General features: G+C 43.3%; 2 protein-coding genes across 3 annotated transcripts; both read right to left on the bottom strand.

Annotated features, from left to right (window-relative positions):
* Positions 1-506: 506 nt before the first annotated feature.
* PRR9 (proline rich 9) lies at positions 507-2,184 on the bottom strand. 2 transcript variants are annotated; one of them, XM_079155864.1, is made up of 2 exons: positions 2,065-2,184; positions 507-1,631 (listed from the first exon to the last, which is right to left on the bottom strand). In XM_079155864.1, exon 2 carries the CDS (start codon positions 1,609-1,611, stop codon positions 1,285-1,287), a length of 327 nt encoding a protein of 108 aa, XP_079011990.1. In that variant the 5' UTR covers positions 1,612-1,631; positions 2,065-2,184; the 3' UTR covers positions 507-1,284. The 2 variants fall into 2 exon arrangements, with proteins under 2 accessions (XP_079011990.1, XP_079011991.1); XM_079155865.1 differs by having other exon boundaries at positions 2,070-2,140.
* Positions 2,185-13,124: 10,940 nt separating this feature from the next.
* On the bottom strand, positions 13,125-13,436 carry LELP1 (late cornified envelope like proline rich 1; the record flags this gene model as incomplete). The annotated part of the gene is made up of 1 exon (XM_079155880.1): positions 13,125-13,436. The coding sequence occupies one exon, from the start codon at positions 13,434-13,436 to the stop codon at positions 13,125-13,127; it is 312 nt and encodes a 103-aa protein (XP_079012006.1).
* Between the last annotated feature and the right edge of the window lie 320 nt (positions 13,437-13,756).

Raw genomic sequence — 13,756 nt, 5'->3', positions numbered from 1 at the left:
TACAGTCAGGTTACCTGGGCTGTCTGGCTTTCCTGAAAGCTGACCAGACGGCAGGCCAGACAATTTTGGTCTTGAATCTATATTCACCCTGGAAGCATGTTTAGTTCTTCTCTCTCACATTGATGCTGTGCTTGTAGGTGTTGTGGGTGGATTTGGGACAACTTTTCAATGACATTTTCCTCCTCCCTATGTCAGCCCCTTCCTCTGAAAATCAAGAATCAGAGAGGAAAGATGTTGTTGAGGAAATAACCCTGGACCTGAAGTGTTGTGTGTGGTTAGTCCAGCCTCTTGCTGAGTTTTCTTGTGTGTGAGAGCCTTGAAGAGGTTGCGAGTGGGGTGGTCTAGGGGACCTGAAGGCAGTCTCTTTTGTTGTTGCTCTTCTATGTCCCTGTGATGTCTACTTTTAATTCCCACTTCAGATTTTCCTCTCAAATGGAGAAAATAATGACCACAGGGACAACAGGCGGGTGGGAGGTAGAAAGGAAAGAGCACATGTCAAGTCAGGATTAGCCTTAGGATCAGTTTTATTATATGTATTTTACCTTCACCAGGGAGAAGAGGTGAGGAAGCTGGAGAGCAGACCAGCTTATATCTCAGAGACACAAATCACATCTCTAAAGAGTGTACATGGTGAAAATTAAGGGCCCCAAACAGACCTGCTATGAAGCACAAAGATTGACAAGGACCCAAACATCCCATTTGTATTTCTTTATGGGCTGTTTGGATTCAATCATTTACATACTTTTTTTCTTTTTTAAAAAACACACCCAACATTCCAATGTTCAATCATTTGCTATTAGGATGCAGAGACAAAATGATTAAATTTTTGCTCTTTGAACCACCACCAACCTCTTCTTCTTCTGGACACCATGGTAGTGGTGGTGATGATAAATGCAAAGTCCATCGCGTTTAAATTGTTTTGAGGCTTGAATGAGTGTCTGACATAATGAAAGACAAAGGAGTCCTTGGTCATAACGCACCCAGGGTTAGGTGAATTTTTGGCTCAAAGGTGCTGTGCTTGGTTTCAGTGGTGGTCCTTGTTAACCACACCATTCTACATTTGAGACTTCCACCAGACTGCTGAGAACAATACTTATTCACTGAGGTTGATGAAATACGGAGAGACCTGTCTTCAGAGACACAGACCAAGTCCTGGAATACTGAGGAAGCCAGAAGGCAAGAAGGTATATTGTACACAGGGATACCCACAGGAAAAGGTCACCAGAGCAGGGGCTGGGATTCATCAGTTGGCCATCTTCTTGACCCCAGATGGCATATGAGCAGCTACTTTCCCTTGCCAGGGGATGAGCACTTCTGTGGGCAAACCTCCACGCATTTTGTCTGGGCAAGCTCCTGGCATGGCTCCTCGCACTGAGGCAGACCTTGGTCTTGGCATGGAGGTGAGCATGGATCTTGGCCTTGCTGTGGGCAATTTTCTTGGCTTAATTCCTGGCACTGAGGAAGACATACCTCCTGAGCTTGTGCTTGGCAGGGGTCCTGGCGTGGGGGTAGACACACCTCCTCAGCCTGTGCCTGGCACTGCTCTTGGGTCTTTTGAAGACATGGAGGCGGGGCACATGGCTGCTTGCATTGCTGGTCACTGAAGGACATTTCAGGGTGACTTGCAGAATCTGAAACAACCACAAGATTTGAAATGATTTGCACTAAGTACCAGACTGGAAAATGAGGCATCAAGAGTTGAGAAAGGGAGGGGGAATAAATGATTATTAATCCTTATTTCTCTGCTACGTTTTATCTCTTTCTCTTTCTATTCCTGCCTCTGTTCCTTCTGACACCCATCTCCATGGTGAAACTATACTTTTGTCTGGATAGTCATACCCCCAAACCCTTGTCTGACCGTAGAACTTCTCTTTGCTATTTTGCTAGTCCTTTCAAAGTCAGGCACAAGAGACAGAATGGATAGAGAAGCCCAAGAAATGGCAAACCACTTAAAAAATCAGAAGAAAATACCATGCATGGGAGGAGCAGAACAGTGGCTTCCCAAAAATGCAGTAGGAGAGAGAGAGATAGAAAGAGAAAGAGGGCACAGATGCCCCCACTTACCTTACCTGTCTTCAACAAGATTCAACCAAGGGTCTGGATTGCAGAGCCAAGCAAGGTGGGGACTTTTATATAGTCTGTGGTCCAGCTTCCTGCAGGACTGACAGGCCACGTGGGCTGAGGTCCTAATTGTGGAGTCACCATAACGAGCTTCCTCTGAAATCACGAATGTTTGAGTCACTGCTTGGGATGCCTGTTAATCAGCCTGCATTTTGGCCTCTGGGTCCTCACCAGACCTCAGCAGGGAGGGGCTCCTCTCAGATCTCTTTCATCAGTGGCAGCCGGAAAAGAATGTTCATAAAATGTTATCTCAGTCTGTTAAACCAGGGTTGAGGTTCCTGGTCTGCCCAAACTGGTTCAGGATGTGGTGAAAGATAAGATCCATCTTGCTCATCTCATCTTCACCAATGGGAAGACTTCTAAGATCTGGGGTCTCTCTGGACCAGGGGACTATATGACCTGTTTCAGACATTTCCATTGGATGCCTCTTCTTGGAGCCTGGAAAGTCACTCTTTCAGACCCAAGGAAGATGGTGCATCATGTGGTTCCAAAGAAACATAGGGCCTGTAGTCTTCTGGATTAAGTGATTTTTCTGCATAAAGGTCCTGAGGGAAATTGGAATAATTTTTTGCTTCTGGGTTGGAAATGGGCTGGAGGGTATGAGAAAGGAGGGAGAGGACATGTAATCTTCATTTTTCTCAAACTTGATTTATGAAAGTGGAGTTACAGAGTTTTCATAGTGACCAAGAAAACAGGTTGGAACAAGGTTAGTCTCTTTACTTTCTGGAATACTTTTTCTTGGAATTCAGGTCAATAAAATACAGAGGATGAAAGGAAAAGTTTCAAAGCAAACACACCCAGTTTTCTCTACCTCTATGTCTTGGTTAGGACCATCACTTTACCAGTGTGCTGTCTTTCCCTTTGCCTGTTGAAATGCTAAGCGTTCTTAAGGTTCCACTCAAGTCTACCACTACCCAAGAGCCTTTTCTGGTTGCTGTAAACCAGAAATAAATCCCTCTCTTCGTGAACTTTTATAGTATCTATTTTTTTGTGCTATTTATATGCAATGAATTATTGCTATTAGGAATTCCAGTTATTTATGTGCAAGATTATATTATTTTCCTGGTTTGTAGGTTTCCAGAGCATAGAAGGTATGCCATATGTATAGTCAGTGGAAGAGGATGGGGCCAAATGGTTTTAGATGGGGTTAGCATTAATGAAGCAATGAAAGGATGTGGGAGACAGTTGAAATAGAGGAAGATCTCTTTAATTGAAAATGGATAAAGATTAATAATGAAAGAAGCCCATAGTCCACAAAATGGAATCTTGTGTTTGTTTGCTAAATTTGACCAAATTCCGGGAATTTTATAAATGATGGTGCTTTAGGTTAAATTAACTTTAGGTTAAATTAAAACCTAAACTTGAAGAGGTAGGTTTAGGTCATTTTCTAAGAAATAGGTAAAATAAGGAATGCCTTTGAATGTTTTTATAGGTTTGGGATGTGTGATAACTGAAAAGTTCTTTTTTTTTTTTGATGTCACCAAGTTGCTCTCACATTTCCGCACTGCGAGCCGTCTGCCGAGCCACCGTCTGGGCGCGACCAGGCACCACTGCGGGTGAAAAGTTCTTAAAAGGTAAGCTGGGGAGATCAAGTGGTATTTTTGGCCTTTAGAACTGGTGCAAATAGGATTAATGGACTGCCCTTGGAGTCCTGGTGGGAGACAGATGCCTGGGGAGGAATTTGGAATACCTGTGGGTATATCTGAAGAAACAAGGTCATTTGGGGAAGCTGGGAACTGTATAGGATGGAGAGGCTCTCCTTTTTCTTTTTTTTTTCTTCTTTCTTTCTTTCTTTCTTTCTTTCTTTCTTTCTTTCTCTTTCTTCTGTTTCTTCTCTCCCTCCTTGTCTCTCTCTTTTTTTTTTTTTTTTCCTGTGGAATGGGGTTTAAGAGACAGAGTAACTCCCCTGTATCCTAGAAGTCTAGAAAATTTTTTACCACTGAGTTATTAATTTATTCTTTCAGTAATTTGTGGTCTGATTTTTAAGGAACTCACAACATCATGAAGAAGACAGGAAAAGGTCAGTCCCCACATATCAAAAGAAAAATCCCTCATTGATCTTTGGTGGAAGGTCCTGGAAGACTCCTGGAGAAGAATGTATGCTATGTCTTACTGGACAGCAGGAATTACTTAGGCAAGGACCATGGACAAGAGCATGCCAGGAAACCTTGAAGAAGGAAGGAATTCTCATTAGGAGGCTGTTGAAGTACAGAGATCCAGGTGAGAGGAAAGGAGAATCTGAGGTTGACTTAGGAAAGGCATGGTGAGACCAGATTAAGATTTCCAGAATTTTCTGAAACAGATGAATAAGATAGATAACCTTGCTTTTGCCACATACACTTTTGTGACTTTGGTTGAGCCCAAAGAAATGTAGACTAAATAGTGATGAACAGAACAATGGAGGAATGAGGTCATGTTCTCATTGTAGGGTGAATCCAGTTAGATGAAGCCCAGGGTTTGACTTCCCTATAAGGCTTCCCTGCCTCTCATTGAATTGATTAATGATGGTGGAACATTCTTAAAATTGACTCCAAAGTCCTGTGGAAGGCAGAATAGTGGAGTCCCAAAGATATCCACACACTAGTCCCTAGAATCTGTGAATGTGTTAGGTTATTTGGCAAGAGAGAATTAAAGTAGCAGATGGAATCTTAGTGGTAGTCAGATGATCTTGAAATAGGAGAATTATCCTGGATTATATAGGTGGGACCAATGTACTCACAAAGACCCTTAAAATGAGTTTTACTCAGCCATAAGGAAGAATCAAAATTATGTTATTTGCTGGTAAGTGGATGGAACTGGAGAACAAAATGCTAAGTGAAATAAGCCTGACTTAGAAAGCCAAGGGTTGAATGTTTTCACTTATATGAGGAAGCTAGAGAGAAATAAGGAATTTTAAAAGGGGGATACTATGAACACAGAAGGAAGAACAGTGGAGTAGAGAATGGGGATTGGGGAAGAGGAGGAGGGATGGGAAAGAGGGGAACTGTGGAAGGAAACTGACCAAACTATGCTATGTGCATGAATGAATATATCACAACAAATTCCACTTTGATGTATAGCTATAATGCATCAATTAAAAAATTAATAGAAGTAAGGCCAGTAGAATAGAGGAAGGGAATCAGGGGGAGGAAGGAGGAGAGGGAAAGTGTTGGTCATACTGGGGACTGAAATGAAGCAAATTCTGTTATATGCATTTATGAATATGTCAAAACGAACCCTACAATTGTGTATAACTATAAAGCACTAATTAAAAAAAGGAAAATAAAGTGAAAAAGTGGTATAGGATTTGGTGTCTAATGTGAAAGACTTAAATGACCATTGCTGACTTTGAAAATGGAAGGGCAACATGAATCTCTAGAAGCTGGAGCAGCTTTCTTGGCACTTCAGTTTTAATCCAGAGAGACCTGTATCAGCCTTCTGACCTCCAGAGCTATAATACAATATATTTTTCCAGTCATTAAATTTGTGATGACTTGTTATAGCAGCAGTAAGAAACACATACATCTTCAGTGTCTGAGGCTCTTGGGAACTGTAGAGGGGCAAGTCAGGAAAGAAGTGAATTCTCATGTTAGCATTCCCTCATTTAAGTAGATTCTTACTTGTTACAATAGTACCCTCAATCAAAGACTAGGTTTTGGTAAAGGAGTCACAGGCATGTAGAAAAAGAACTGGATTCAGAGTCCAGGATTGGCTTTATTACCTAGAGTATGTGTAATATTGAATATGTGACTTAACCTCTTAGAGTCTCAATTTTCTCCTTTTAAGAAGGTAAAAATACCATTTTAGCAATCAATTACAGAACATATATACTGACACCAAGAGACATAGAGCTACATACAGGATATTAGTGCCATCTGTATTGGTTCAGGACTCACCTCCTCCATGAGGTCTTCCTTGATTTCCCCAGTTCTCCTTGTTCTATGACCTTTACTCTGTCACTTCAACATGTGGTCTTTGACTTGTACTTTTCTAATCAACATGATGCCTAGACAATGTACTGCATAGAAATCCAGGATACCTGGCTCTATCTGTAATAAGTTGTATGAACTCATGCCAGTCCCTGACCTTCTCTGGTCTAGTTTTTTTTTTTTTTTTTGGTTTGTTTTCTTCATTACAACTAGGAATAAAACCCAAGGCCTTGCATATGCTAGGCAGCATACTACCACTGAGCTACATTCCCAGTCCTTGGCCTCAGTTTTGTTGTCATTCAAATAAGAAAGTTAGACTTTTAGGAGGGTTCATTCCCGTTCTGACATTCTGTGACATTACAAAGGTGATCATGAATGGCAAACCCAGGTATCTGTGTAACTTTGTGAGTATGTGGCTGCATGTGTATGTGACCTCTTCCTCCTTGATTAGGTTATAATGTACCCACAGACCTAGTCTTCCATCCTCTGCATGTAGCAGTGGCCCAGTCAGGTGGCTTTTCCTAGGTATATGGAGTGGAAGTATTTGGAGTTTAAGCCCCTCAAGAATCAACCTTAGTATCTGGGGGCTGTGACTTGAATAGCTTTGGGGAAATTGCCCTTCTGCACATCTTAAGATAAGGTGACTAACTAGTTTCTCTGCCTATCCTCAACCCTCCAGGAAGATTAGGGATAATCTGATTTAATGCCATCTGAGATTTCAGATTTTAGACCTCTGGAGCTATCATTACTGGGAGCCAGGGCATAATTAGGGTCAGCAGAATAGACTCAGGTATATGCAGGACATTGTTTTCCCCCCCTGTTTCCATTAAATAACTATCTCCTTTGTTGAGATCATAAAGGTTCCCAGACTCCTCTGATTCATTTGTCTCTGCATATTACAGGGTAGTGGGCCTGATAAAGCTGAAAAGTGCAGAATGTGGCTCATCCTGTTTCCTGGGGAGCAGGTGCTTCTGCAGAGCTTACCCAGCTTGTGAATTCCTGGGAAGAATTCACCATTCCTCTCCCTTCCCTTCTCTTTGTGTCACCTACACAGGGAGTCTGAGTCAGAGCCATGGGAGAAGCTGTGGATCACAGGCTCCTGGGGCCAGGGGGGATATAAGAGGCCACCTGATTCCACTTCCTTGTTTCAATCCCAGCACGTGCACAGAACTGTCTAGCTGTTGCCATTTTTCTAGACAAGGAACATGAAGTATCAAAGTGCTGAGGCCTTGTTAAAGGTCATGTGGGGAGCTCGTGTCTGGTCTGGACAATGGAACATGGAAAAAACATCAGGGCATCACTGAATTGGAGATTCTGAGTTTCAAAAAGACAACAAAGGAGCTTGTGGTTCTTAACAGTTTTGGGAACATGATAAGATACACATATGTACATATCTTCACCTTCAGGGGGCCAGGGACCCCAGGTTAAGGACCACTGATACAGGCAATGGGGAGAAATGATGTTTTCAAATGACTTAGGTTTGCTGTTGGTCTTCAACCTTTTCCCTTTTGATTCTGGGTCCTGGGTCATCTTTGTCTTAAATCTGGGTTGGGAATCTTAGACTCTTTTGACAACCAACTCACTGTGACTTTTTTTCTTCCCCTCTTTGGATCTTAGTTTCCTCACTTAGTCACCGAGAGTCCTAAATTATGCCACATGCCACTCTGAAATTCAGTGATACAGCAGTCTCCCTCTGGCTCCTACTGTGAGCCCAATTCGGGAATGGAGTAGAGGGAAAGGCTCCCAACTCCATTTGCCTTCAAATATATTTGTCATCCCTTCTTGGAACTTTCTCTTCCTCCAATCTGTTGCTTCACACAGCAGATGACAAACAGTTCTTGCTAAGGTAGATGGGACATGACTATGTGTTGAACCAGGTATTCAAGTGTTATTGACACCCTGATTTTCTGTTACCCATGCATAAATTGTTTCACATCATCACTCCACTTTTGCCCCTTGATGGGACTTCTGTTTCATCCTTCAGGTGAAGATGCTGAGACCCTTTTCTCCCACTGAGGCTAAACAACTTTCCTGGGTTACACAGTTGGTTAGTGAAGAGCTACCTTGTTATCTGTGTGATGTCAAGCTATTTTCCATTAACAATGCTGCCTTCTGAGGTGAGAAACTGCTCTGAGGAAGCCTGTACATCCCTGGAGAGTCCAGCAGGGTGACTATCTTGTGGCCTAAGGAGAAAGGGCCAAGGACAGGGGTGGGACCAAGACTAGGGCTGCCTTTCTTTTGACCTTAGGCCCCCCATATTCAGTTCCTTCCCCTCTTCCTACTGCTAAGTTCTGAGGATGCCTGTGTAGTGAGGTTAGGAGGCACAGTGGACAAAAGCTTAGTCCAGAGAAACTTGCTCTTGTTTTTGAAAAATACCACTGGGAACTTACTCATTTATTATTATTGAATGCCTGCTACATGTGCCTGGCTGTCATCTCAGAGAGGTTAAAGTCTAGTGAGAGAGTCAGATTATAAACAAATAACCAGAATATGGTATGATAAGCATCCCAGGAAGGAAGGCATGAATACTCTAAGAGCACAGAAAGGGACATCTCCTAGGGTGGGGAGTGGAGAAGATTCTTGGAGCAAGTGACCCCTGAATTGAGTTAAAGGATGAGGATTTGCTCAGCTGGATCATTTAAAGGAGGGCTCGATAGAGGAAGAATTGGAGAAGAAGCAGATAAAAAGTCATGAAGGCCAGAGACTTTGCTGTGTGTCTGAAATGCCAGCAGTTACCTGCTTCTGGGCTGCAAAGTTCTAGAAGGAGATGGAAAAGGTGTGAGGTAAGACTATGGAAGGAGGCTGGTGCCATATCCTAAAGACTTTTGCATGACAGGTCAAGTCATGTCAATGGCTCTGTAGGCAAAGGGGAGCCTCCTTAAGAATTTAAGCAGGAGAGTGTGATATTTAATTTTGAGTTAGCAATGCTTCTTAGTTGGACTCAATTGGAGCTAGAGCTGGAGGAAGGTGAGCACAGTGGTGTGGTTGAGAGATGATCAGGGCGTTTCTGGTGGAAAAAGTCATAGATCCTCTGAGTGGAATTTCCTTTGAGCCCAGGAGAGAGCTCATGGCTCAGGAAGTGAGAGGAGAATGTAAGTTTCATGCATCTGGAAGACATGTCCTGGTCTATACTTTACCATCACTTCAAATCTTAGAGTCTTTCTGTGTTTGGCAAATGACTTTCCCATATTTACCATTTTTTAAAAAATTTTGCTGAGTATTAACAGCTGCGATATAGAAGCAGCTATGATTTATCATCAATAAAATCTTCCAGAATGTGCCCTTGCTTGTGTCTCTGAACTGGAATCTTTGGTCATGTGGAAGCAGGGCAGGAAAACTAGGGACTGGTTTGGCAATGACATACCTCTTGCCATCTCCCCAATTGCCATTCACATGTGGAAGTGGCAGATGTTACAAGGTCCCTTTCTGCTTCAAAGCAAGACATTCTTGTGACTCTGTGCCCAGCCCTATTAGAGACTTGACTCAGCTCACTGTCAGTTGCCTCCAGCTGTCCTGGTTTGGAAAGGCCTGGAAGCCTTCTTATCAAGGCCAGCTATATTCTTCCTCATTATTGAGAAATAGGTCAGGGGAATCTGTGGTGGTGTCTCCTTTTGGGACTGTCTTGATGGACCCTCACGACTGTTTTGCCATGCAAGGAGGGGCTTGGTCCTGCCCCGCCTCATTATCCATGCACCATCAGGTTGGCGCCATACAGATTCTGGTGATGTCACTCCTCAACGGTTGCTTATTTATACAACCTCTACCATTTGAGGCAGAGCCCTGGTGACTGCCGCTGGGGCTTGGAGTAATTATAGCATTCTGTGGAGAGGTGGCACCCTCATCACATTCTAGCCATCTTCCCCAGAATTGTCTTTGATCCAGTTCTTTGCTGGGAAAGTAGCCATTAAAAGATGTCTATCTTTGGTTTCATTTACATGGGAGAAATAAGAACTAAATTGGCAATGAGTACTTTCATGTTCTTAGAGCTGGCTTCCTCCCAGTCTGTGCCCAGAGTTCTCAGAGACCTGGAAGGCCACAGCCTCTGACCCATGTTCTCATGGAACCACCTGGAGGCCTGGGACTGAGCTCCTATGTCAGGAAGGAAGGCAGCCAAGGTGAGGTGCCTTTCCCATGGTGCATGCTCCCTACATGTTCTTCTTTCCTAAATCTTTCTGAGACTCTGGAGGGTCCCTTCTGAAGTATTCACGAGTTATTATTTTATTACTATTTTCTATTTTCTGTTAGAAAACAAAGGAAAGCATATTAATGAAAATCCAGAAACCAGTGAAAATAAAAATACTCGTCATCTATAAAACCCCATTGTCCTAAAATAATGAGAACATTCACAAATTTCCTTGTTGTTATTATTGACAGGAGCTTCTGGCTAATATATACTATATTCTGCATGTTCAACAGAGGTCTTACTCTTTTCTCTTTAGAACCTTTTTAACAGCTATGAAATAGTCCATTAAATAACAGGTCCAAATTTATTTAATCAACACTGATACTTAAATTGTTTCTAAGTTACTTGATGATGATCATCTTTTAAAATGTAGTTCCCTCACATTTTGAAATTATTTTTGCCTAGGTTCAATGAAGTGGGAACCAAAGACTAGATTGAACCAAAGACTAGATTGTTGTATGCTTTTAATATATATTCCTGTGTTTGCCAAATTGTTTCCTAAAAGGATTTTTTTTCTTCTGGCACTGGGAATGGATCCCAGGGGTGCGTTCCCATTGAGTCACAGTTCCAGCCCTTTTTGTTTTTTTATTTTGAGACAGGGTCTCTCTAAATTGCAGAGGCCAACCTTGAACTTGAGATCTTCCTGCCTCAGCCTCCTAAGCTGCTGGGATTACAGCCATGGATTACACTCTGCCTGATGGTTTTCTAAAATAATTTGTTTCCATGCCAGTCAACAGTGGCCCTCTTTTAAACTCTGGGGTCTGGGATTATTTAAAAGTAATTTAATAGATGCTAAAGGATGTCGCATTATTCTATTCTCTCTTCCTCCTCCTTCCTTTTTCTCCTCTACCATTCCTCCCTTGCCCTCTTTCCCTCTTTCCTTCTTTTTGATTTCCTTTGAGGTAGGTGTGTTTTCCTTCTGTTATCAGCAGTTGAGCACAGTCCCCCAATGCCCTAACCCAGGTGTCCAGAGGTCCCCAACATCCAGTAGAGACTTCTCTGTGTGGCTCTGGAGTCTGGGGACTCCAGACCCCATCTGTGCCAGGAGACCCTGAAAGCCCCAGGGTCTCTTCATGTTAGAGAACGTAACTAGTAGTTTTTACATTTAGAAAACAAGGTGGTAGCATACTAAAGACCTTGTCTATCTTTCTTCTTCTAAAAGTTGACCTCTGCAACTAGCTGATTATACAACCTTGGTCAGGAATGAGTCCCCGATATCTTCTTCTTAGGCACAATTTGGACTATCTGTCCTTGGCACACTTTGTACCATCCTGAACCATCTTCCAAATGTTCATTATTCTTAAAAGGATGGAGAGCTGTTGATGTGTCATGATTCCATGGAGAACCACTGGGCTTTTTCAAAACCTCTTACTATGACAGCAGAGAATCCTAAATCTTTTTCCTTTTAAATGCTGTGGGCTGTAGTAATTCTCAGCTGGTTTTATTTGTGTAGCAAATCCCTATCATCTGCTTGGTCACAGGGGTGGGCTCATAACCTAGGTGATCAGGTTCCTTTCCTGGAAATAATAGGAGCATCCTTGTGTTCAGCCTGTCCTCAAGTTGGACCTGCAGCTGGTCAAGGACCTTACCATAGGATGGGGGCACTAGAAGATGGTGGGAAACACTGAGGAAGAGGAGGGGACTGAAATGATAGGGTGAATCCACTCACCCAGGCCCTGAAGTTCTGGTTTCTGCAGTTCTCTCATTTTACATTCTATTCCCATATAATTCTCAGTAATACGAATGAATAAATTCCCTTTTGTGAATTATGTCAGTTTGGCGTGAACTTGTAAATAATCCCTACTAACATGGCAGCTGTGAATGCTTTCCCTGTTTATCCCTAATTGGGGTCCACCCAGATGTAAAACTATTTCTTTGTATGTAAGTTTTTATTTTGAAATATTACAGGTTCACAGAAAGTTGCAAATATAGAAGTCTCATGTACCCTTCACTGAAATTCTCTCAATAGTGACATGCTACATAAATATAGCTCAGTATCAAAGCCAGGTAACTGACACAACTCCTTTTCTATTTTTTTAAAGATTCTCTATGTGTGCACAGGGGTGCATTAGAGCATGACCATTGTGCTCAGCGGACTCACAGCTACACAGAGAAATTAGGTTCAGGTATGATGAGTGTTACACCTGGGCATGTGTTGGGCACTTCCTTCACCTGGCACCCACTATGTCCCGGTTAACCAGGCACTCAGCATTTGTTAACACCAAGCCTCATAGCAATGCTGTAAAATAGCACTATTAGCAGCATTGTTTCTTTTGCAGAGAGAAGGAAAGTGAGGCACAGAAAAGTTAAGCAATTTGAGTAAGGTTTCAAAGTTGATAAGAAGCAGAACTAGAGTTTAGAGCCAGGCAGCCTGTACTCAGAGGACCCTATGCAGTGGAACCAACAGCAAAAGTAGTACAATGTTTTTTCCTGAGACTTCCTGACCTTTTGTCAGCATCCCACTCCCTTTTCCCCGCTTATACCTCTCTTTCTTGCTTCCTGGGGTTACACACTTTACCAGCTGCTGCCGTGTTTATGGACCTCCCACTCTTTGCTCTAATAGGGTCAGGTGTTCCCTGGGTACACCCTTCAGAAGAGGCACCTCTCTCTAAGCAGCAGATGGGTTGGGGGGGGAGTGGGGAGAAAGTGGAAGTTGGTCCTCGAAAGTTGCATGGCAGTGGAGGTCTGGGGTTCTGGCCTCATTCCAGGGATCGTCTCTTGGTCGCTCAGTGCTCTAAAACAACAGCAACGTTATCTCAAGTCCACCAAAACACCAGAAGTCTTGCACAGCAGAGGAACATGTTTACTGGTCACTTCATCACTTCATGGTTTCAGGTCCAGCCCAGAGCATTGCACATGGTGATGGTGGTGGTGGTGGTGGTGGTGGTGGGGTTAGTGGTGCCCATGGTGCCTCACTCTGGGGGTGGGCAAGGAGGTGGGCAAGGAGGTGGGCACTTGGGAGAGCAGGGCTTGGCACAGGGCTTGGGAGGACATGGCACAGGGCATGGTGGGGGGCATGGTGGAGGACATGGGGGGCATGGTGGGGGACACGAGCACTTTGGTGGTGGACACTTTTCTCGTGGGCACTTGTCAGAGCAGCGCTGCAGCAGCTTCTTTAAACAGCTGGGCTGGCATTTGGACTCACACTTTGGTTCACACCTAGGATCGCAGTATTTGGGCTCATTCCTGGGGTCACTAGATTTATGCTTATCATCATTCGACATGGTTTCTTGAGTATGTAGACCCTGCAAAGAAACATGAGACAGGTTGTTGTCGGGGGAGGATTTGCTCAGCTTTCTCCCACATCCTCCTAGCATGTTCTTAAGGACTCTTCCTGCCTGTGTTCAGGCTCTAGAACTTCTCATTTAAGCTGTTCACATCCTGTTGTAGATTTGTGGCAGCATGTCTTGTTCTCTCTTCCCTAACTCTGATTTTTCTTGTCCTTGTCTCCATTTCATAGAGTCTTGTGGGAGTTCTTAACCTGATGTCCTGAAATATCCCCCACCCCACCTCCATGGAAACTATATTTACAGTTGGGTGGGCA

This window comes from Sciurus vulgaris, assembly GCF_902686455.1.
Source record: "Sciurus vulgaris genome assembly, chromosome: 1".
NCBI classification, from domain to species: Eukaryota; Metazoa; Chordata; class Mammalia; order Rodentia; family Sciuridae; genus Sciurus; species Sciurus vulgaris.
Note: the sequence above shows the minus strand (reverse complement) of the source record. Positions and strands in the feature narration are given on the sequence as shown.